The sequence below is a fragment of the Pseudopodoces humilis genome, chromosome 2 (genome assembly GCF_049639895.1).
Source record: "Pseudopodoces humilis isolate 2021_Gansu_Grassland_sample_001 chromosome 2, ASM4963989v1, whole genome shotgun sequence".
NCBI lineage: Eukaryota > Metazoa > Chordata > Aves > Passeriformes > Paridae > Pseudopodoces > Pseudopodoces humilis.
Window position 1 is genome coordinate 66,803,069 of NC_142201.1, and position 23,846 is coordinate 66,826,914.

Genomic DNA, 23,846 nt, shown 5'->3' on the forward strand with positions numbered 1-23,846 from the left:
ATAAAAGTGACAAAGTAATGCCCAGTCAGAGCACTGAGTGTAAATGAATATTAAAAACTGCAACTCCGAGTCTTTGTCACAGTACTGTCATAGAGAAGGCATCCATTTAGACTTCAAACCTGTGGTTTCATGAAGGTTTGTACAAACTGGATGGAAAGAGTAAAAACCAGCAGAGGAGGAAGAAGAGGACTGCCCACAGAAGCTCTCAAACTACAGAACACAGCTTTAGAAGCCAAAGCCCCAGGATTCACAACTCTACGTGGTGCTAATGGCAGAAGCCAAATGAGAAGATGGTTGCCCCCTAAAGCAATAGTGAGGAGGACAACCAAAGTAGCACACATAATCTTTAGTGCCATCAGTCTTTAAGAAAAGGAACTACTTTTGGATAAATGCAGAATCAAAATAAATAAATAAACGTAAAAGCCAAACATCTCCAATACCTTTAAGGGTAAAAAATCTGGAAGAGGTGCCTAATGTCAAGCATGTTTCTATGTTTGATTCATCACCTGGTTTTCTGGTAGATGCATATAGGGAAACCAAATATTCATCTGTTCATATTCAGCCCCTCAACATACCTCTCTAAGTTTGCTAAGCCAGGTGTTTCACTGGGAGAAATAATATATTTCTGATACTTCAGTGGAAGCACATGAAGAAAATTGATTTGAAAAGTCTGAGCAGTTAGCAGAAGCTAAACAAACAAGATAGTGTGTTAGACAAACTTTCTTAGCAAGAGATAGAGGTAAACACAAATATGACTAAAATCCATTATCAATATGCGTACCCACCATATAAGGAAGTGACAAGAAGATTTCAGCTTGCTGGACCTCATCTAACTATAGTGCTAAACCAAAAGCTCAGTTTGGAAGAAAGCCTACAGTTGGGCAGGAATATTACAGAATACAGAACTCAGATTACCCATTACCACCATCCTTGCATTTAAAGAAGCCAGAATAGATGCTCTGATGCTCTGGTGTTAATAATTAACTCTGAATCTTATCCTGGGCACACCAGTAGATTAAAAATAAATTGACCCAACTGCTCCTGGAGAGGTACTGGAACATTTTGAGTGGGACTTAATGCTCCCAAAAGACAGAGAAAAAGAAATCCCTGTCATGCTATTATTACAAGAACATCAAATGATACTGGATTTGGAAAATCCATGTTCATAGAGTTGGAAAAGGCTGACAGACTGGCAGTCAGAAATTACTCTTGAGGTGCATGAATGTGCTGCCCCTAAAAGCTCCAGAACTTCAGCTAGAGATGAATGGGTAGAGGCTTTTCTCCAATCAGAGTCTCAAAAGAAGTTAGACTGCAAGTGTATGGCAAAGTGTTTGAGTCCATCAAACATCAGAAGCAGTAGAAATATCCCCAAACCACAGAAAAAAGCTTACTGGAGTAACAAATAATTGCACAAAGATGGGGCATTTTTGACACTCCAATCTGGCCTACCATAAAAGCAGACAGCAGGATTTACTGGGTAATGGTTGGATTTTGAGCAATTAATTCTGTTTACCTGTTACCAACCACACCTGTTGCAGAAAAAAATGCCAGAGACTGGCAGAACAGATTTAGCATATGCTGTCTTTGGGATTTGGTTATGAGGGCAAGGATGGGAAGAACTCCACCCTACATTTGCAGGGCAGCAATACCATTTTACAAGGATCTACTGCCCCATGATTTCACTGTGCTCTAGCTTTATGCAATATTCATATCAACCAAACATGGAAAAATTAATCAGAGGCTGATCAAATCCTTATAATTTCATGAACAGATGATGCATTAACCTACAGTCAGATTCAAACACCACTGAAAGATTGAGTTATAGCCATAACTCTAGGAGCTGTTCATTTCTAACTGAACTGATGAACAGGTCAAGTGGTACATGAAAGACAAAAATATTTAGGAATGGACTAACCACCTTAGAAAAATGAATGAGAAAAATTAGTAAGAAGTTCCTTGCTCTACAAGTTCACATAAGCTGCAATCTTTTACAAGTTTAATTCTTCCCTAGAATTCTGTATCAGTGTTTTCAGATATGATTAAGCCTTTAACCAAGTTTTTAAAGAAGGTACAGGAATGGGAGTGGAGATCAGGACAAAACCTGACCTCAGCAGCATTCAAAAAGACTGGCATAGATAGCCACACTGTGGATGCTGTTCCAGCATGGCCACTTCATTTGCACTTTGCTACCCCCCCCAGAGGCAATAGAGGTTATGTTATTGCAAAATCAAAGGAAGTCAGTCAGTTCACTGTACAAAAAGGAGCACATGGTGCTCCTGGGAGACTTAACGCAGTGACTCACAAATTACAGAGTGGGTGAAAGGTGCAATTACCAAGTTCGGCATATCTTAAGTGTATGAAGAATGTGGGCTGAGCAGAAGAGTGAACTACAAGAATAGGTGCTCTCCAGAGCATATCATGGGGAATCTCATCCAATTTATTCACAAGAAAAGTCACTTCAAAGAGGCTAAAACAAGAGAAAGATAGCTCCCTCTGGGAGAAGATATTAAGCAGCTGCTACAGAATTATTTAATGTGTATTACAATATATGTTTCTAGAAGGTAAAATAGAACCTTTTTCTTTTCAGCACTCAGAGATATCAGTTCCATGGCTGCAAATATAAAATGAAAAATCCTTCATCAGTCTCAACTGAACAACAACAAAACAGTACTGCAGTGCCCAGGTAAATCAGATGGCTTCAGAAGGTATTTCCCTGTGCTGGTGGATAGCTCTTCCTATTGTGAGCTCCTCTGCGAGAAAAAACAACTGGACATCAACAGTAAAAGAACTGGAAGAGTCTCCATCAGTGGAGGGTACGATATGAAGGCATTCAGTACAACAGTTGTCATAGGAATTACAAATGTAGTCATCATATATGGAACCAATATATTAGAACAGAGCTCTGTGCTATAATATAGGCAAATGAAAACCAGAATGAAGGAGACTTGCTTGAAGCAATTGCTGAAAAAATCTTTCTAAGCCAAACATTTGGATTGTTCGTGCCCAAATCTAGCTCACTCACTTACATGATAACCTGTGTTTACTCTGGTATAAGCATGACCACTAAATTTAACCATTCTGAGATCAGAACTATGCATCAATGACAACAGGCCATGGAATAAGACGGAATGTCCCATTCACCCCTCTAGACGGATGTAGAACGCAGCACATCAGGATAAGCAATATAAACTGAAGGTATCAGTTTTCAATTTTCAGACAACTGTTTAGATTACAATCTGATTAGATGTGAATATGCAATTCTTCCTTCTTTTTCCAGTCAGTCTGCAACTGTTTATGTCAGATCCAAATGCGTTTACATGCACGCAATAAAAAACAACCACTACAGGCTTATCTCATTGTGAGTAACCTGCCTGAAATGTTCCGGCTTGGGCAAATGTAATAGAAATGACTGAAGTGTGTGATTTCAATTATACACTTTAAAAAGGAATGCTCACTTTTAAAAGTAATGCTCACTTTTAAAAGGAATGCTCACAATTGCAAAACTCACTGAAACTGTACAGTAAATTAACTTTAATCTAGTAACTTTTGGAGTAGCTTTTGTGTCAATTCACATCCCAGAAAGAACCCACCTAACCAGGACCTGCTGATACAAAAGTGTATGGGTCACCTGCAGATCTTTGTCAAACTTGTGAGCCAGCGCAGATGTCACGGGAATTCCACAACACAAATAAATGGCAGCAGATATCTGTCCTCCAGCCACTGAACCCCACTCCTATGAAGCAGAAAGCAGCTCCCCGACCTTGACAGATGGCATTAGTAGTCAGAAGGGTTAATGTCCTTGTGTGACCTAAGATTCAGTTGCACAATGAGAGTCATCCCAGTACCATTTGGGAAGTTCTGGACCATCAAGAGATCTGCAGAACACATGACCTCTGGAAAACCTGTGTCTTTTGGACTGGCAACTGGTGGCAAGACAGGATACTCAAGGCTTCTCTAATGGTACATGTTTATTATGTGTGCCACTTCTGTAGCCCTAGTGGCTTCTTAAGAGGTAGGCTTTTGACTGCATGAAGTTCTTACTGTGAGAAGGACATACACTCTTGAACAATATATAAGAATGAATCAAAATTCTGAAAGGATTCAGGAAAACCAAGAGGATCTAAGTAAGACTTTTTCACTCCAGAAGTTATACACCAGCACCAACCCCTGAAAGGCTGACAAGATGAATCACAGGACCCTGCAGATGGACAAGTCAAGCAGAACTGAATGACTCATAATTAGTGGTCTGGATGTCTCAACGATGTGTTCGTCTTTGCAGCAGCACAGTGAACCACAGGGCTAACTGACAAGTTTTAATTAATACAATGGTTATTACTAGCTGTAATTCTTCCGTAATGTTATTGCTTCCACTAAGCTAGGCTATGAAAGGAATATCTGGGAAACTACAGGAGGAATTCAAGCTGGGTACTCAACAAGCTCACATCTTGTCAGTGAGGATACAGTCACTGGAGGAGGCAGACTTCCATCAGACATATTTATTTTAAGGAATCACCACACTCCTCAGCAGCCACCAAGAAGATAAAGAGCAGCTATTAAAATCAAAATTCAGAAGAGGAAAAAGAAATTTCAGCGCAAGGAAAGATGGGAGAGAAATGATTCACTGGGACAAGTGAAACCCTTGGGGTACCACTTTTTTAAATTAGAGCAACAACATGAGTCAAGACATGGAAGACAAAACGGGGCATCCACTTTTAGAGTAGAAACAAACTCTGAATCTTTGCATTTCTTCAGCAGCAAGGATGATTTATGTGTATTTATCCAGTTTTTTCTACAAGCTTTTGACTATATTGCAGTCACAGATTAAACTGGATTCAATTTATACCTCCTTTGATTTAGGAAATACATTTAGAACCTTATCCAAAGCATGCTGAATCCCTGAAAATACACTTTTGAGGTATGAATAAGTCCCTTTATGTCTGTTTCTAAATGTATGTTTAATGGTAGATATAAAATTGCTTTACTGCAGAGATGAGTGTTAACTCAAAAGTGTACACATAAAAGTTTTCCTACTTTCTCCTTGGAGCCAGCAAACAGATTAAGAATCACCACTTCTAGTAAAAGCTGGACTCCTGTAGAACAGATAACTGCATCAAACTAAAGGTATTTAAAATTAAGTATCTAATTCTTACTTTATAAACAAAATATTCATATTGTTGATTACCTGTTGAAATTAAGCTGTTTTGCCTGCTTGTATACAAAGAATCTAACTTGTCGGGATGACACAGTAGTGAGGAAATGTTTAATGTTGTTGATAAGAAGCTGAACGTTAAAAATTGATATAAAAATACCAGCTGCAGTTGTTTCCTTTTTCAAACCATATCCCACACTTTTACATGAAACAATACAGGATAGGGGGCTTTCCTACATCAATGTACTGCAATCTCATCCTTTGCAATTAAGAAAAAATCACAGTGAAATACCTAAAGCTGCTTTTATCCAGTCCACAGAAAAATGAAAATAAATTTTAAAAGAAACTAGAATACAGCAAAAGAAAAGGAGGTGTGTTGTTAGAGTGATTGTTTAGTCTAAGCCATACAGAAAAGGGTGTATGCTGGTTAATACATACAGTTGAAAATGCTAACTAGCCACTCTTCTTCCAGCAATCCTTGTTTCAGCTTCTGTGCTCTCAACACCACAGTACTAGACACTTTCTAACCAGAACTGACTGAGGTAAAATATATTCATAAATATTCTGTCAACTCGACAAATTTTAAACATACTTCGCACAGTTAGACTTTACTCTAGCAGCACAATGAGCACTCCTGGGGGCCTAGCATGTGTTCTTTTTTAAAGTGCAACTTAACATATTTCACTGCTCTCTGACAGTGCACTGTTCTCATTGTCTTTTGGAGATAAAGCAGATGTCTCTCTTTGATACTGGGGTTTCTTTACAGAAGAAACCTACAAAATATTATTTTCCCTTTGGCTAACACTGACAGTGTTAAAAAAAATACCCAGTTGAAGGAATGGGCACAAGGGGAAACCAACTACATCAAAGTGCAATACTAAACTTCAAATTGCTCTAGAACAAAGTATAAAGCCAGTGATGACAAGACACTTGTATACATCAATGAAAATCATCACTGGGCTATGAACATAAAAAATGAAATGCACATATATCTACCTATTTCCTTTTCTACTGATTTCAGATATGACTAAATAATTTTTTCACTCCCCAGCTATTTTAAATATAGATACAAAAATATAAGGACACATTAAAACATTAACTCATCAATTAACTCAGAGCTTCAGGTATACTTTTTAAGCAATTTGTAGAAGGCTGTCCTTTATTTCAGTATAACCATGTCCTTGGCAATTCTGTCAGTATACTGCAGTATGCAAGTATACTATATCAAAATAAAATAATATTTTCAATTATTTAAAGAAAACATATTTTGGGAGAAATCCCAGTTTAGATATTAAACCACACCAGAACAACAGAAATGAGAGTTCACATAAATCTTCTAGCAGCATCATTCATCCTCCTTTGTCCAGGTATAGAAATGCCAGAAAGTAGCACTGCTCTGCTTCACGGTTACCATGAGGGCAAGTATCTCAGCAGTTTTCAGGAGGCCATGTACAATGTGGTAATTAGGTTTATATCTAACTGTGAGACTGATGCCTGTCATTTAAATATTGCCTGTTTTAAAGGAAGGCAGTTCAAAGGAAAGAATTTGTATAGATGCCTTGTTTCTAAGTAAACTGACCAAAGAGTTATGCAGGTAGAGCAAAAACATCCAACAGATTTCCACAAAGACATCCATCAAAACACTTTCAGAGCCACAGAGGTTTTTGTAAATGAGGTGTTTGTTACAGCCCCACTCCCAGACAACAGAATGAACAGCAACACCTCAGGCTTAAATGCAGAAGGACAGGAGGAGACATAAATACAGCACCTTGATTTTTTTTAAATAGTCTCTTTAATATTTAGACCAGTCCAAGCTCATGGAAGCAACCAGATGACTTACAGATACTCCAGACTTGTTAAATGGAAAAGGAGATTAAGTGTACCAAAAATACAATATGTAGCCGGTGAATTTGCAGACACAGCACTTACATGTACTTTAGCAAAGAGCAGAACTAAGGACCCAAAATCTACAGTAACCCATGGACCAGGAGGCAATGGGCAGCTCCAGATTACACCAGGTGTGCTCCTGCAGAACAGCTTCCAGGTAAACTTTATTCAAAACCAACCCAAACTACTTCAGGCTATGAACCATAGCATAGAAATTTGCATTTTTTATCAAAATAGAATAGGAAAATAATCTTCAACTTGGAGAGATCCCATATAGTGCAGCAAGAGCTGGCCTGCCATTTTATCCTAGAGACAAAAGCTTTCAGTAGCCACAGCTATACCAACACAACTTTCAATGAGTATGTAATACAAAGGATATTGAAAAAATGTGTCTAAGAATACATTAAATCAGGCATTAAATCAGGATGACACTTTAGATATTAAGAAATTCATAGATTATACAGTTTATCTGGAAGCATGGTTCAATCAATGATGCTAGAGAAAGCAGAGCAGGGGGCAGTGCAGCAATTAACTAGTTGCCCAAACACTAATGAAAAGCAAACTGTTAGCCAGAATTAGGGTGTTTTTGCTGAGACAAGGGAGGAGTGCAGCCAGGGGGTAAGAAAGGCAGGAAGGCAGAAGGAAGGGAGTAATTTGAAGAAATTGCATTGCATTAACTGGACTTTTCACTGGAAGCTCTTTTATACATGAACACTCTTAGAAAAGAGCTAAGATATTCTGCAGGAGACACATACACAAGTCCTTACTGCCTCATGGGGAGGAAAAATAATCTCTGCAGAAATGAGCCGCTGGAAAAAAAGCAAGGTTCCACCTATAGCAGTCCAAACCCACTTTCCTCATACTCTTGAGATGGAAGAAAGTAATGAGATGTTGGAAATACTGAAGAAACATCAGGGATTTTATGTACGTAATTTGAAACATAAAATAATTCAAGAATATTGGGATACTATTTATAGTCAAGTACACTGGATGCATCAGATGTTTATTATCAAGTGAGCCACTGGACATATGTGCTATACTTTACATATATGTGTATATACTTTACAAGTATATATATACATATATATTCATATATATAAAGGTTATTGCTACTATGAGAGTACTGCCTCCACAATCCCTCCTTTCAGGGATAACTCTGTGCTGCAGGAGAATAGCAGGAATGAAAGTAGAGGCCTTTCACAAGCTAAATCTACTGCAGACCAGGAGTTAGTCCTGTTAATTGTCACTCTTCCTAAATTCCTACAAAACAATATTTTCATTGTGGACCCAACAATGGATGCCACAAAAAAACATGAAACATTCTGAGTAAGACAATGCAAATGCTTTGTTGAATGATACAGTAAAGAGGAGACAATAAGGAGTGATATTACCATGTTAGAAAATTTTGGATTTGCAGGAAATCTTAACAGAAATACAAAAAATATCTTATTGAAAAAAAGAAGTCATTACCATATTTATGATCCTGTGTCTACTATCTGCCAGAAATTAGGAACACTGGATTATAAAATTAGGAAGAGCATCAGGGGAATCAGATTCAATCCAGTGCTTCTACAGGCAACATATGACAGAATCCTATTTATAACCTGATCCAGATTCACTTTAACATAGGCTAGGTATTTTGTTCATACTACTCTATCTGGAAGATGACTAGAAAATCACACTTCACAAACAATTTTCTTATTCCCCCAACTTTCAGGTTAAATTTATTCATGCTCAGTCTAAACACTTGTTCTTGCTTCAAAACTTTCCCTGCACTTAGTTATTTTCCTTCACTTGTTTTTACCACTGATCTATTTAAAGACAAGAAGTATATGCTCTCCTAGTGTTCTTGCTCAGGTAAATAAGCCATGTTCTAGTGAGGCAATGCATCATCTCTGCTGGAAAAATCACCTGATACAGAGTAGAAACAAATGTGTCTTTCTCACAGTTGGATTATATTCACATCGGATGGTCATGCTGTGATCAGCAAGTTGTCTTCTTATGGAAAAAAAATTTGAGTCTTTCTGTTCCATCTGCTTATTTTTGATCATCCTTTGCACTGGCACTGTTTCCTCAATTTTAGCTCATGCTCTAAGTAGTGCAATCCTAGCCTGTGCCAAGGCATGGGAGTTAAAATACATTAAGAAGTTCAGCTGTGAACTGCCCTTTGAGACCGATGCTTCTACTTTCAGCGCAACTCACTATGACATTTGCTTTAGCAATTTCCTAGCTACTGCTAAACATTCCCCTCCTTCTGCACTGAAACAGTAACTCCCCATGTGCCACCATTTCAAGGATCTTACTGAAAATACAGATTGATTACATTTATCATATTTTCTTTTTCTAGACAATCAGTTATCACAGAAAGCTATCAGATGGGTCTGGCTTGACTTTGATACTGTAAATTCATAGCATTTTATGTTCATTGTACCTGCAGTTACTACCATTTATCTAATCCTCATCCTCATTAACCTTTCCTGTCTATGAATCCCAGTGCTCAACATGATCGCTTTTCTTCATAGATCTGACAAAAAGCATTTTGGGAGTACAATTTTTTTAATTTTCTTTTTCTCCTCTATCTGATGGCCATATGTCTTTCTTTGTGCTACTTTTTCTTAGGTGACTGGAAGATATCTGTGTTTTGTTTTAAAATAATGAGGTTTTATGTATTTTTAAGACTGAATGCATTTTTAAATTTTCTGCTTAGCATAGCTAGTAAATACCTATTCCATTACTTGGTGTGAGGTTCAATAACTTCCTTGCAGAAAATAATGGGGCCTCTAAAGGAGAGACATCTTTTGTTTCCAGACAGAAGACGACTGCTCCAACTAGTATATGTTTGCATTTGCACATCAGCTCAAACTAGTGATAAAAAGACGGCGTTATTATAAAGTTTTTTTGTTTGGTTTTTTTGTGGGTTTTTTTTTGGGGGGGGAGGGTTGGGGTTTGATTTGTTTCTTTATGCTTTAAACAATATTTTACAAGAATTGCTCTCTTTATATTTTGGAAAAAAGCACAAAATGTCTTTAGCACACTCCAGCAGCCACAGTGGGTCAGCAACAGATGAGTGGGAAAAAGGAATGAAGAGTCTCCATCCAGCTCTCCTATCAGCCCCATGAAACCGGCTCAAGAGCTGGTGGCCAACTGATACCAAAACAGATCATTCTGTATGGGCAATATCCACCCTTGGTTAGGCAGACTGGTTTTCCTTGCATATTCTCCTGTGTTCTCAATCTGGATGACACAAGCTGATAAAAAAATTACTTGCATACTTGCCAGACTACTCTTAAGTTAAATCACTCATTTTATTGTCAACAAAACCAAACCAAATTTTTTTCACTTAGAACAGGTATTTAGCTGTATCTGAACTACCGTGTTATGCCACGGTTGCAATAATGCACATTTTTTTCAGCATTCACATCAGCAGTGCCATTCCTCCAGTGTAGAACTGCAGTGCTTTCATTGGCCACACTCCAGAATGACACCCACTGCCTATATATACACATATATGTCTTCTTTACATATTCTCGTCTTTGAAGATTTTGAGACACAAGATGCTCTGGGATGGTGCTTCCAAACCCTCCGCATAGTAACTGCACAAAACAATACTGAATTATTCAGGTTTGGGGTCAATAATTTATCTTATCAGAAACATAATGTGGGGCCTGAGAATGTACTATTTTCTTACACTTGTAGGAGAATAATAGAAGAGTAACTACAATGGGTGTCCAACCCATCTCATTATCATTGCAAGCAGTTCCAGAATAAGGTGCTTCAGAGAAAAATCTTCCAGCTTATTGCACCAGTCAGTCAAAAATCTGGAACTGCTTCATTATGTAACAAAAAAAACTGAGTCTGCCTGGCAGCTTGTCATTGCTACTGTTTCTATTTTATGTCCAATGTCAGTGTTTGTGTCACAGCAAGGCTCCCTCTCTGACAGTTAACAGTTTATTTTGGTAAATTACTCTGCTTTTCACATACCAATTAACTGTCTTGTCTCTGTATACCTCCCAGACACTCAAATAGCTCACTCAGGCATTTCTATGTGATCTTGGCTCTACAAAATGCTAGTGTCCCACAGGGCATTCCAGAACCTCCAGGTCCTTTCCCACATTGGGAACGTACTGCTCCAATGTATGCTTGACCCTTTCTTAGTTCTCGCTCTCTTTGTATTTCAGTCTTCCGTACTCACTTCACCCCTAAAAACATACTTCCTATGAGCACTCACTCAAAGTGAACACTTCCAAAGCAAAAAATGCAAAAGAGATACAAGAATCACCAAACTTAGTTGCTGCAATATTGTAGCAAGACTCTAGCACTGAACACTACACAATAATGGCTCTTATACGTTCCCTCCTGGAGAAGTGAAGGCTCCCTGCACAGCACATTCCAGCGCTTAAAGGGAGCCTACAGGAAAGCTGGAGAGGGACTTTTAACAAAGGTATTAGACAAAGGGGAATGGCTTCAACCTGAAAGAGGGAAGATTTAGATTAGATATTCAGGAGAAATTCAAAGGTGGTGAGGCAGTGGAACAGGATGCCCAGAGAAGCTGTGGATGTGCCACTCCTTAGATCAAAGTCAGGCTGGGCAGGGCTCTCAGCAACCTGATCTAGCAGAAGGTGCAAGTCTAGAAGATAAACTGTGGACCCTCTGATTGTCTTCACTCCTTTTCAACCATGAGCATCCATGAATCTTGGGTGTTCCCTCCCCCTTGAGTGTTGGATCATGGCAGGGGGTTTGGAACTAGATCTTTACAGTTCTTTCCAACACAAACCATCCCATGATTCCATTAGTCTATGTTCATGGCACTCTGAGACAAAAAGCCAATTCCAAGATATTTAACACAAAAAAAACCCAAGAAAAAAAAAACCACAATCATGCCAAATGCTCCAGATGTCATAGTGAGCCATCGGAATAAACCAGGAAAAGCAAATATATCATCACAATCCCAAACCCTTGTAACAGAAGGCAAATTATTTACATAAAATGCCTTAGTGACTCTGGGAGCCTGGCCACAGCACAGAGAAAGGGAAAAAAGAGGCCTAATAAAAAACAACACTGTTCCTTGACAATTTTAATTCTTTCCTTGACCACAGGTAAAAAAAATCAGCTCTCACAGGCCAGCATCAGTATTTAATCCAGATCAATGCTCACCCCCTCTGGTTTCTACAAACCTATTCCAAATTACCAATAACACAGGAAACATTACTCTCCAGAAGAGAGAAACGGTAAAGTGCTTGGGTAAAGTGAGATCTGACTGGTGTGGTTTAGGGTTCCTGCCTTTCATGACTTACTGTTACAATGCTCTTGCTATAACCATTTCACCACCAATCAATTCTGAATTGGTCTCTATTTCACTATTCTAAGCTGAGCTATGGAAAAAGGCTGTTTCTGAACTTCCCTGTGCTACAGTTTGCTGGCTCTAATACTCAGAATCTGAATGACTGTGCCAATTTAATGCTGCTTTTATGAGAATTTTTCCCCCTTTTAAGCAACTGCCTCCTTCAAGTACCACTTTTCTTTTTACCAGAAATAGGAAAGAGGAGCTGGATAAATGACTGAATAATTACAGTTTCACACAGAAGTGGCATAAGCAGGCCAGCTACAAATATGAGACACAGAGTAACCTCTACAGTGCAAGAAGTCTGTCATGACAGCTCCATTTTATTTCTTTCATCAAAGAATAAAAAGCATCAATCTGCAGCTTCAAAAAGTCAGTCACATTGCAGCAGGTTAAACAGCAATTTCACAAGGGTAAACTGACCCAATTTGAAGCAGTGGGCACTCATCCAGTGAAAGAATACAGAACACAAAGTGTGAAATGACTGACTGACTCACTACATCAAAACAAAATTTCTCAGTATCATATTAAAATGGAAAACCAAGAACTTCTACAGCAAAATAAAATGATTGATATTTATTTCCCCTAGTTCTTAACTTTTTCTGGAAAACTGAAGTGTCTCAAATATTTTAATTTCAATGAATCAGCAAATTCCAGTTTCAAAGGTTTTAGATCTTTCTGACTTGCTCTAATGACATTATATTACTTTGTGAATTTGGGAGGAATGAGGAAGATTAAAATGAGCTACTGGATATGATGGGGGGGGGGGAGAAGAAAGGAATTTTTTTCCCCCACCAAGCATATAATTAAGATGCAAAACTGCGGCTGAATCATATTCCTGCAGCTCTGTTCCCTGCTCTGCGTGATATACCCCAATATTCTCTCAAAACAAGAGGTATGTTCATAGCTGGCAACGACAAACTGAGTTCAAGAGCTCCTTCAGTGTATTTCCAAGGTCTTGCATTTCATACACAGAGATGTTGTCTGAATATGGAAATGCACATTTTTCTCAAGATAAGAGGAACAAATCTGTTCAATTTGCTAATTTACTCAACTGCTTGAAAGTGACAGGGCTCCCCAAAAAGCTAAAGGGAAAATCAATTTTCACTTACTTTCCTTAAGCTCCTTTGAGAAACCCAAACCTAATGTATCATCCCTCCTTCCTTTAACAGGCTACCCACAGTGTCCCCCACTCCCAGTGCTGGTGGCAATGTGGGTACAGAAGGTGAACATCATAAGCCAAGACAAACTTTAAGCAGGCCCCAACCTTTGGAAGCATGGTCTGTGATTTCCATAAACTACCAGTTAGCTTCTTCAATTAAAAAATAATTCATATGACATTTATAAAAAAAATTAAACAGGGAGCAAACAATTCATCCTTCAGGATTCCAGGCCATCTCATTCTGAGATGAGATAACACTGAGTTTAGTTTTTAATGCTAAATATACACATGAAAATGGAGTATTGCCTCAAACTCAGCTCCACCATTCCCACTCTTGGCCAGTCACCTCCACATTTCACTAGATCCTCATGTATTATGTGTTTTCCCAATACTACTCCTCCTTACCACCTCATGTTTTGTTACAACTCTTTTTTGGCCTGGATTTTGCCTCCTGAGGGCATACATAACTGGTCATGGGCATTCTGGTGTGGTAGTCATTCTCTCTGTGAGCATCATTTTTACCCAGGTTAACACTGTCCTATGACAGGAACAGAAATGAGGAATTAAAAGTAAGTGTGTTACAAAGAGCGTATCATCACTGTACAGCCAAGTTTCAGCTGAATTTTCCTTTCAACCATAAAGTCAGATTTGTTCAAATGATTTTTAAGCAATGTGTTATTACTTACAAAATAAATTTTCAAAAAAAACACAGAGCTGACAACACAATATTTTTCCAACCTACTTTTCCAAAAGAAAAGACATGCTGCATAATTCTACCATTTCCATATATATCTAAGGAACCATAATTTGAATTATTAATCAATAATTATGTTCAACAGTTCCATGCCTGCAGAAAAAAAGTATTTCATTTCTTAAAATGCTGGAAGTTAAATAAACAAACTGAGTAAACTTTGCCCTCAGCTCTGAAAAACAACTGATCCAGTGGAGCTACTACATATTCAAGAGAACAAGAAAAAAGCTGACTGAGAAAAGGCATTGGAAATTCACTGTGAACTCTCACCAGAATGTGTGACCAGCAGCTACAAGTCTGTCCCCTTTCCCACCCAACCATTTGAAGTCTTTTCTAGGAGGAGGATCAAAACAGATGCTACTGTCTTCCCAATCGTAAAGCAAGTATCTTGTAAAATATAATCCCGGTGGTACAAACATTTTCTAGCCCTTAGTAAGAGCATTAAACTGATAAATCTACAAAAGGATTCCTGTGTTGACTTTTGGACTCACAAAATTGCAAGGTATTTCCACAGGATAGCCCCTCCCAGACAATTCAGCTGACTTTAGAGCTGTGACTGAAAACAAAAATCCAATCTCAGCTGTCAGCATGAGAGCTAACGTGCAAGTAACAAACTGATCATGTGCAGACTGAAGTGACAGTCCCCTGGCAATGTGCGTGGCCCCCTGTCAGCCCCCTCCACTGCTGAAGAATGTGATGCAGGGTGTCTTGCAGCACTCCCCAGACTTTCAGCCCCCTAGGCTGGCCAGATCCTGAGATGGGCAAAAGCCCCTGTGCTTTTCATCATGCAGATGTCACAGAGATCCAGCTGTCAGGTGGTACTGGAACCATCTGTGGCCCCAGCCCCTCAGTTCCTGTATCAACTGTTGTAAACACCATCTGTAAAGATTGCAGTAACTGGGAGAATTTAGAATATGGGTTGGGCTTTTTTCAGAATAAAAAAAAAACTAAGCTTTAAACTTCTGCAATTCTTCACAATACAGAAGTCTATCTCTTCTCAAACTAGACATACATAAAGATGAAGCAACACAAATGGGCTTCAATATGGCCAAATCTAGATATCCTTGAAGTCCTTCTTCTTACTCCAGTGTGCATCTCCAAGGACCCTCCCTGACAAACCCCCAGGGAGACAAACCACAAACTTAACAGGCCAGGCTTTTTATGAGTATTTTCTGCTCTCAAATTAGAGCTGAAGCTACAGCAAGCCAGAACTTACCATCACTAATAGACTAAAACTATTTACTGTTAATGTAGACTGTATTTTGGAAGTTTTTGTATTTTACTTTTTCACTGAATGATGTTCTCAGATTTAGATCATGATTGTATCATTCTGTTAAGAATTTTGCAAAACAAAGAGGAAGATTTCACATTTACTGCTACTGTCACCACCACTGCCACCAAATGCATCAAGTCTATCTTCCCAAACTGCTCTAGCTGTCTTAAAAGATTTTTGTTCCTACCATTAATACTGAAAGGCCATTTCAGCAGTTCTTTCTTCCAAAGCTATCTATGACTTCTAAGAGTCAGTCTAACTATATTTATATCCTCTTGTGTGTGTATGCATATGGTCTTTTAATTCTGAATTTTCTTCCCGCCATTGATATTTATGTCCAGGAGTATTTACAGAGAACAACAGTGTGAGTCTTCCCTTCTTGGGTATTGTTCATCTTCTACTCATCCCATTTTACCAAAGGCTCCAGTCTCTTGCAATGGCAGATTATCCTTTTTTTTCTTTTGTACTTAGTTATTATTCCTTCTTGACAACTCACCTTCTCCTTCTGCTGACACACTTTCTCTCATGTGAAGTAATTCAGCTGTTGTCCAGAAGCCAGTCTCTTCTTTCATGGTTATATTCAATGCATCACCTTCTCTTTCAGAGATCCATCCAATCTTCATTTCAGTAATTTCCAAAGGATCCTGAGATTTTGCCTACAACCATATTCTTCTGTTCCATTCTTCTGATTTAACCTAAAATCAACATTCACAGTTTTGACTGTGATATTTTTCTATGTATTTTGGGAGGCAAATATGCAAGCATGAGTAGTTTTTATTTAATATTTAAAACTGGTAACACACATCCTTTAATTGCTGAAACCTGACAAAGAATCATAGAATATCTTGGGCTGGAATGAACCTTAAAAGTCATCTAGTTCAACCCCACTGCTGTGGGCAGGAGGGACACCTTACACTAGACCAGGTTGCCCAAAGCCCCATTCAACTAGGCCTTATAAATTGTAAGCACAGGTCATCCTCTCTGCTTCTTCAGAAGCATGTCTTCATAATTTCATCTTCTTTATTTTTACCGTCTTGGAAAAAAAAAAAAAAAAGAACAGAAGAAATTCTCCTGTGTACATTTCTTTACCTACAATTCTGTACAAGCAGACTCCTTCGATTGCTGGCTTCTTGGCTTTTTTAAGAACTTGCTAACATTGGCCCTGCACCTTCAGATTAAGTTTAGCATTTCATCTGTTCATTAGCAACAACCAAACACACAAATCACACACTCATTTGCAAGGATTATCAAACTGTCTTTGAACTCTGCCAATTACTAACAGAAAGCCACAAGACTCTTCAACTGGAGTTAAGCAAACTACTGATTTGTCTACATACACATCTGCTCTTTCCTGTTTCTCCCAAAGTAAAAAGGATATGCATCACAGTAACCAAAATAATTAAAACTAAATGCCTCCCAATGCCTACATCCTGTCCTAATGGTCACTGCTTGCCAACATTGCCATCAGCTGTATTGACATATTCACTGCTTCAAACTAGTTGAAGAAAAAATGAAAGATGGAAGGAAAAGTACTTTGTTCCCCAGACCACAGGAAGAAAATGCTGTTAAGAGTTAGTAAGTGTGAGGAACAAACCCAAGGTAAGCACAATTTCAACCAAAGCAAGGGAAATCAGAATCTGACCTTCTAGAAGACGGGTACATTATGAGTGAAACAACCTCCTCTTACATGACAGAGCATTTCTTCCTTACAGAAGACAACATTTTCAAAAGAAAGGATAATCTCTGCACTTCCAACCTGCTGAGTGTTGTGGAACAGAGCTTTCTACTGGACCTGTCATGGGAAAAGTTCTAAGAGCTCCTAGCTTCCAGCCAGAAGGGAAATGCAGGCACTAAAAAATTATGAGCTATCATGAACTACAAGAGATGTTTCACTAGCTTTATTTCCCAGGTCTCAAGTTCAGCTAGGAATTATGTCCAGCAACCACCTTTACAAGCTGAAAACCATCCATAGAAACAAGGTGAAATGGAAACTGGTAAGTTTGTAATACAAAGGAATACAGTGACATGAGCTCTACCACACACTTCATTTTGGAATCCCCAAAACTACTACTACTACTTCTGCTTCAGGAAAGAGGTTGAAGGGACAAATAAAGAATATCTCACACCTTATGAGGCTTTATTAATGCAAAATGGAACAGTATCAAGGAGCTTTACACTCATGTCCCCAGTGAGATTCTACCAGATATGAATCTTATGCTGCCAATCTAAACACCCCCATCTACATCAAACTGCTGTTAACCAGCAGTCATTCTCTTCTCAGCACTGAGCAGAGCCCTGCCCAACACGAACAACTGCTAAAAAAGAAGCATACTAGACTACCTTGGACAGGAACCAGAAATATCACCTAGGTGCCTCTAGCAACAGCTACAACAACGATTAGAAATCAGATACATGGCACTTAAAATGAGACATGAAAATAAAGATTTGGGGCTGCCAATAGAATTTACTGAGATTCACAGCTATAGAACCACAACTACCAAGCACTAAAAACCTCAATGAACAGACTCAAGAAATCCTTATCCTCATAATGAACAGCAAAAGAGAGGAGGTGGGACTTAGCACACCTACAGGCTTGACCTGGGTTTCTTCCACATAGAGAACAAACAAATTCTGCTTCCAGTCCACTTCAGTCATTTCAGTGTGGTCTTTCCAGGTCCTGCCTGTTGAGTTTTGCTAAGATTTTCTATAACCTCTAAAAAGCTTTTCAAGTTATGGAACCCACACACATGAGGGAGATCCACTCTTACTCTTCCATGATAACACTTTATTCTCCCTGCAGTCCTGGTGTTTCTATAAGTTTCTTTGATTTCTAAAATCAAAGTACTCAGCAAAGGTAACAAACCTCTTTTTTTGTTACAATGGAATATTTGAAAACAACAATCCTTTTGCAAACATGTATGGAATCAGGTAGGAATGGCAACAGCAAAGTTATGTAATCTACCTTTGGAGCTGGTTTTAATAAAACGAGTATTCTCGAAACTCAAACACCTCTGTTGATCACATTTGAAAATTAAACATGCTTTTTTTTTTTTTCATGATCAAAGCTTAAAAACAACTTGCTATAGCTGTTAATATAACTTATGAACACAGCCTAACTTTTGGCAGCTACTGGCACAGAAAACTGCAGCATCAGACCTCAATTTGCACCATGGTTTGACTGCACTTCTTTTGTAAAACCTGGAATTTTAAAGAAACCTGATTCAAATGATTAATGAGTAGAATAATCACTAGTGTAAACATATACCACTCAATTAATACTGAAACCCACGTAAGAATCAATTTCTTCTTTGTTCTTCTTTAAATTATGCCTTAAGAAAGCAAGAGTAGGAAAAAAACCACCATTACTTAGCAGTATTCCTCCTTTTTTCTAAAAATTATGTATGTCTTCACAACTATGATGAGCTACGTTACTTTCAGGAAAATCCCAAATCATTCCATTTGCACTGAATGGAAGTTTGAGGGCTGTCTCAATTTTGAAAGAAACAATACACAAGAAGAAAAGGCCATTCTCCTATGCTGAAATTACTGATAGTTTATTAGGTTTAGCACTGAAGGTCAACAAAAGAGTACTTACCTTCTGTTTTGGAAAGAGTTTTGGAATAGAAATCAGTCTGTTGCTATGTGACTGGTTTCCAGGCAGCAGTTCCACTCACTTCTTCGGGGAAACGATGTGTTCTTCTGTTTCTGCAAACGCTGTTTATATTGAGTAAATCCAAGTATGTTCAACTCAGAAAACATACTGTGAACCATTAATGAAAAAACCGCATTTGCAAAAACCAGAACATAACACACTGACCTCTCAACTCCTATTTGGAGAAAAGAGATGCAGCATATACATGACAGATTGCTGGCATTTCATTTTCTGGCTGTTGACTTGAGAGAATGCCAACTTTTATGAAATATACTTGATCCATTCCATTTATTTTGTGAATAAACATGAACAACTTGCTCCATTTCTTACCACATTTGAAGGGCTTAGACATATCAAAAGCGACAAGTATCAGTGGAGATACTATAAAAGGGTGAAATTTTCACTGAATACTGATCAACAACCCTCAAGAACACACCAAGGACGCATTAATAAAATAATTTTTCCTTACAAGTTTTTTACACTATTTTTATTTGGTCCTGTCTATAAAAAAAGTGTCTCTGTCAATTTAACATCTGTTACGACTCACTTAAGGAAGTTCAGAAAAATGAGAGGTGATTAAAAAATTCAGTACAATATGATGAAATCCATTCAAGCTGAATTCAAACATCATTACTTAAATCAAACTTCATTGCCCTGTTTTTATCAGCTCTGAACTGAACAACCTAAATTGAGTCAAACTCTTATTTGATTATTTCTTTAGATAATAAGTCGCTCAGAAAAACAATGCCCCAAATCCACATTTATATCAGCTGAATTTTGAAGAACTTAAAGGAAATTATTCTGCTTTTTAACATAATTAGCATCCAGTAAAATAAATTAGGAGGCATCAGCTTTCATTAGCTTTAGCTTTCCACTTATGTGAGTCTTTGCTTTGAATAAATGCAGAGGAAACACTTAAAACTGCATATTGTAAATAAGGGGAAAAAAGTCAGAAACCATGCATATTAAGAGACAGTCTGCACACTTGCTGAGAAACAAACAATTACAACAACAAATTCTAACTTCAAAAAAAAACTAAACATGTTCTGCAAACTCAATTTCCCTGGGAAAAAATAAAATACGAGAATGGCGAAGACAAGGAAAAAGGTTTAAGAAGAAACCAGGGACCAGATCTTACAATATAAGAAGGAAAAGGTTAGACAATAAAAGGGAGTTTTCTTCACATGAGAGGATTCAACCACATCTTTTGCAGTGGGTCAAAGAGAGGTGTATCTCCCAGCAACACGGTCCAGTTCTGCACACATCCTGCAGCTTATGTGATCAATCAGTACTGCTGTGCACCCTCCTGATAAAAACCAAAGCCGTGCATGCTCCCAAAAAATGACCAAACTCACCTACAAAATTATACAACCCACAGACACACACTGAAGAACATTATTCAAGTTGCAAAGTCAATCACTCAAGAACTCTGTAAGACAATTTAATTTACGCATTAAATGTAATTCTCTCTTTACTATCTACTGTAGAACTTTAATCTTTTCTTACACAAATGCACACACTTTCTCTATGGATATCAGGCTGTGAAGAAGCCATACTATGTAGCTTCCTCCTACTTCATTGCTTGTACAAGTTGAAAGGTCTTTATTTGTTTTATTAATTAATACTGAATTAACATTGAATATTAATATGCTACAGATATGGAAAAAGGAGGAGGATCTCAGTGCTAAAGCTGTTCACTTCTCTATGCTGAAGAGCTAGGCTCTCTGCATCCACAAAGACTCTTACCTGGAGAAGTCAGGGATGTGAGCTCCTCTGCACATAAAGTATGTCCCTGATTTTCTCTGCAGGTGATTTGAGATCTGGGGATATGACCTGTAGAAGAGCTGGAAGTATAATGTAACTGACCAAAATGCTACAAATATCACAAGCCAGGAAAAGGGCACTAACAACCAGTGGCCACTTTGGCTCTTAACTTCATCTGTGTTTCAGCTCCTCTTTCATAAAATGTGGAGGGAAAAAAGTGGTATCTTGCTGTCTTCCAATGCGCATAAAAAGAAATGTTCACTAATGTGCAAATCCTAACTGACAGTCACTGGGACAACACTAAACACTATCGTTCTGTCACTAAAGCAAGTATTGGTGGACCTTCCTGGTTTAATTACGTTTTTGACACGGTGTGGGTAAGACTGTGCTTCAGTTTCTCATTTATTAAATAGAAAGGTATCTTCCTTCACAGAGCTGTCATGAGAACAAGCACATGCTTGAGATTATGAGGGACTCGATACTATGGTGATACAGGATATACTCAAGCATGAAACATGGCCAAGTACACACCATGGTAACTACATGAAGAGCTTAAAGTTTTCAGGGAAAGGAAATTAACCTGAAACTTTACCCACAATTTCCCCATCTATATTTTCCCTTTGACTTATTTGTAGCATTAAAGAATGCAGAAGTAATACAGGAAAGTGGAAGAAAGATCAAATAAGACATGCACTGGATGTTTTCTTCATGCTCACATCTAATACACAATACTGATTAGGATACAACTCCTGCCAGTAAGAGTGTGCTGAGCAGATAGGCATTAGCAGAATTTGTGAATGTTTATTAAAGTAGAAGAGATCATGCTTAAATGACCACCCCATTCCAGTTAGGCTGAATCCTTTCTCCTGGCATTGGAAGGATCTGTACACATTTCTGCTTAATTCTCTCTGAAAATCCCCAGCAAATATTACAACTACACCATATAGATACACAGAATAAAAATTAAGTATAGCAAACTACTTGTGCCATTTGCAAGACTAACTGGGGAATTAAGGGTGTTTTCTCCCAAGAAGTGCTCACACTCCAAAAAAACCATTGTTTGTCAAGAAAATGTCTCTGTATGACATTTCAGTCACCTCTAGCATCTTCATTAACTCAGTAAGCCTTTTTTATCCAATATGCAAATTCCCTTTAGAGTCATATTAAGCATTTCCACCTTAGAAAGGCAGCACTTGACTGGCACAGTCCAAGGACTGCAGATCCTCACTCACCCAGAATGGCAACTGAACCGCTGTGGGCAGAAGCGGACATTTCTACAAAACACAGAGAGCTCTTCAACTCTCCACCAGCTCACTGGCGAACATGAATTCGCCACGAGTTTTGTCTCCTTTGCCCACCGGTCTGCTGCCCGCACTGTGTCGGCACAGGGATTTGCCGTCCATGGCAGTGTGGCACCAGGAGTGCCAGTGGGGCGGGCTGAGGGCGGCCTGCGCTCCCGGCACCTTGGCACGGCCGAGGAGCCGCCGGGCCCCTCTCGCCAGCCGCCATTTACCTGCAGCAGGTGGTGGGCCGCCAGGTAGCCCAGGCGCGGGCCTCCCCGCACGCCGGGCGGCAGCCGCCCCGTGCCGTAGCCGTGCCAGGCCACCACGTAGGGGTTGTCCATGGTCAGCCAGTAGCGCACCTGCCCGCCGAAGTGCCGGAAGCACAGCTCGGCGTAGTCGCGGAAGAGCCGGGGCAGGACGGGGCTGGCCCAGCCGCCGAAGGCGTCCTGCAGGGCCTGCGGCAAGTCCCAGTGGTAAAGAGTGACCACGGGCTCGACGCCCAGCTCTCGCAGGCGGGCCAGCAGCCGCCCGTAGTGCGCCAGCCCGGCGGGGTTGGGGGGCGCCGTCCCGTTGGGCAGCAGCCGGGCCCAGGAGAGCGAGAACCGGTAGTGCGAGACCCCCAGGCGCCGCAGCGCCTCGACGTCGCGGAACAGGTTGTTGTAGCTGTCGCTGGCCACGTCGCCGCCCACGGGCCCCGGCGGGGCGGCCCCGGGCGGCGTGGCCGGGCGGTGGGCGAAGGTGTCCCAGACGGACGCGCCCTTGCCGCCCTGGCGCCAGCCGCCCTCCGTCTGGTAGGCGGCGCTGCCTGCGCCCCAGAGGAAGCCGTCGGGGAAGGTGTCGTGGAGGAAGAGCTGGTCCTGCGGGTAGGGCAGCCGAGCGAAGCGGGGCCAGGTTCCCGCGCCCTGTCCCGGCGCCCCCAGCCCCGGCCGCCCCAAGAGCAGCAGCAGCAGCGGTGGCAGCAGCGACGCGGCGAGGGCCATGCTCCCGGCGGGGCTCCGCGACGGCAGCTCCCGCCTCCCAGCTCCCCGCCGCCCCATTTTATCTCCCCTCGAGCCCCCCCCACTCCCGCCCCGGTGGGCACGGCCATTAATAATTACCTCGGAGCTGCCGCCTGCATCCTTCCCAGCCGGTTCCATCGGGGAGAGCTGCCGGCGGGGGCGGGGGCCAGGGCGTGAGACGGGGCGGGCAGGGAGGAGAGGGGGGAAGTGGGGCGTGAGCTCCTCGGAGAGAGGTGGACTCTTTCGCCCCCTCAGGGGTACCCCCAGGGCCCCTCAAATGCGGAGATCCCGGTCCGCGGGCGGCAGGCGGGGTGCCGCAGCCCTTCGTTCGCCCCGCCGGGCGCCCGCACCTCGCTCGCTGCGATTCCGGTGTCCCCTCGGAGGCGGGACCTTCGCCGCTGCCCTGCCGCCTTTCTTCCCATCGGACGAGCCCGCAGAGAGACTCAACGGCCGGATCCGTCCCCTCTGAGGTGCTGAGCGCAGCCCCCTCCCGTGCCCCGCTGCAGTGCCGCCGTCGGGGAGTCCGTGGGGCAGCGGCCCCTGCGCCGGACCGAGAGGGGGGAGCGACTGCGGGGCTGGGGTGGGG

At 40.6% G+C, this 23,846-nt stretch overlaps 1 protein-coding gene across 1 annotated transcript in view; it reads right to left on the reverse strand.

Moving 5' to 3' along the window:
- The window catches only part of KL (klotho), a 47,709-nt gene extending 24,410 nt beyond the window's left edge, over positions 1–23,299 (reverse strand). Inside the window, exon 1 of the mRNA XM_005516769.2 lies at positions 22,493–23,299. Coding sequence (XP_005516826.2) covers positions 22,493–23,299 — 807 coding nt within the window. The remainder of the gene's footprint in view (positions 1–22,492) is intronic.
- Between the last annotated feature and the right edge of the window lie 547 nt (positions 23,300–23,846).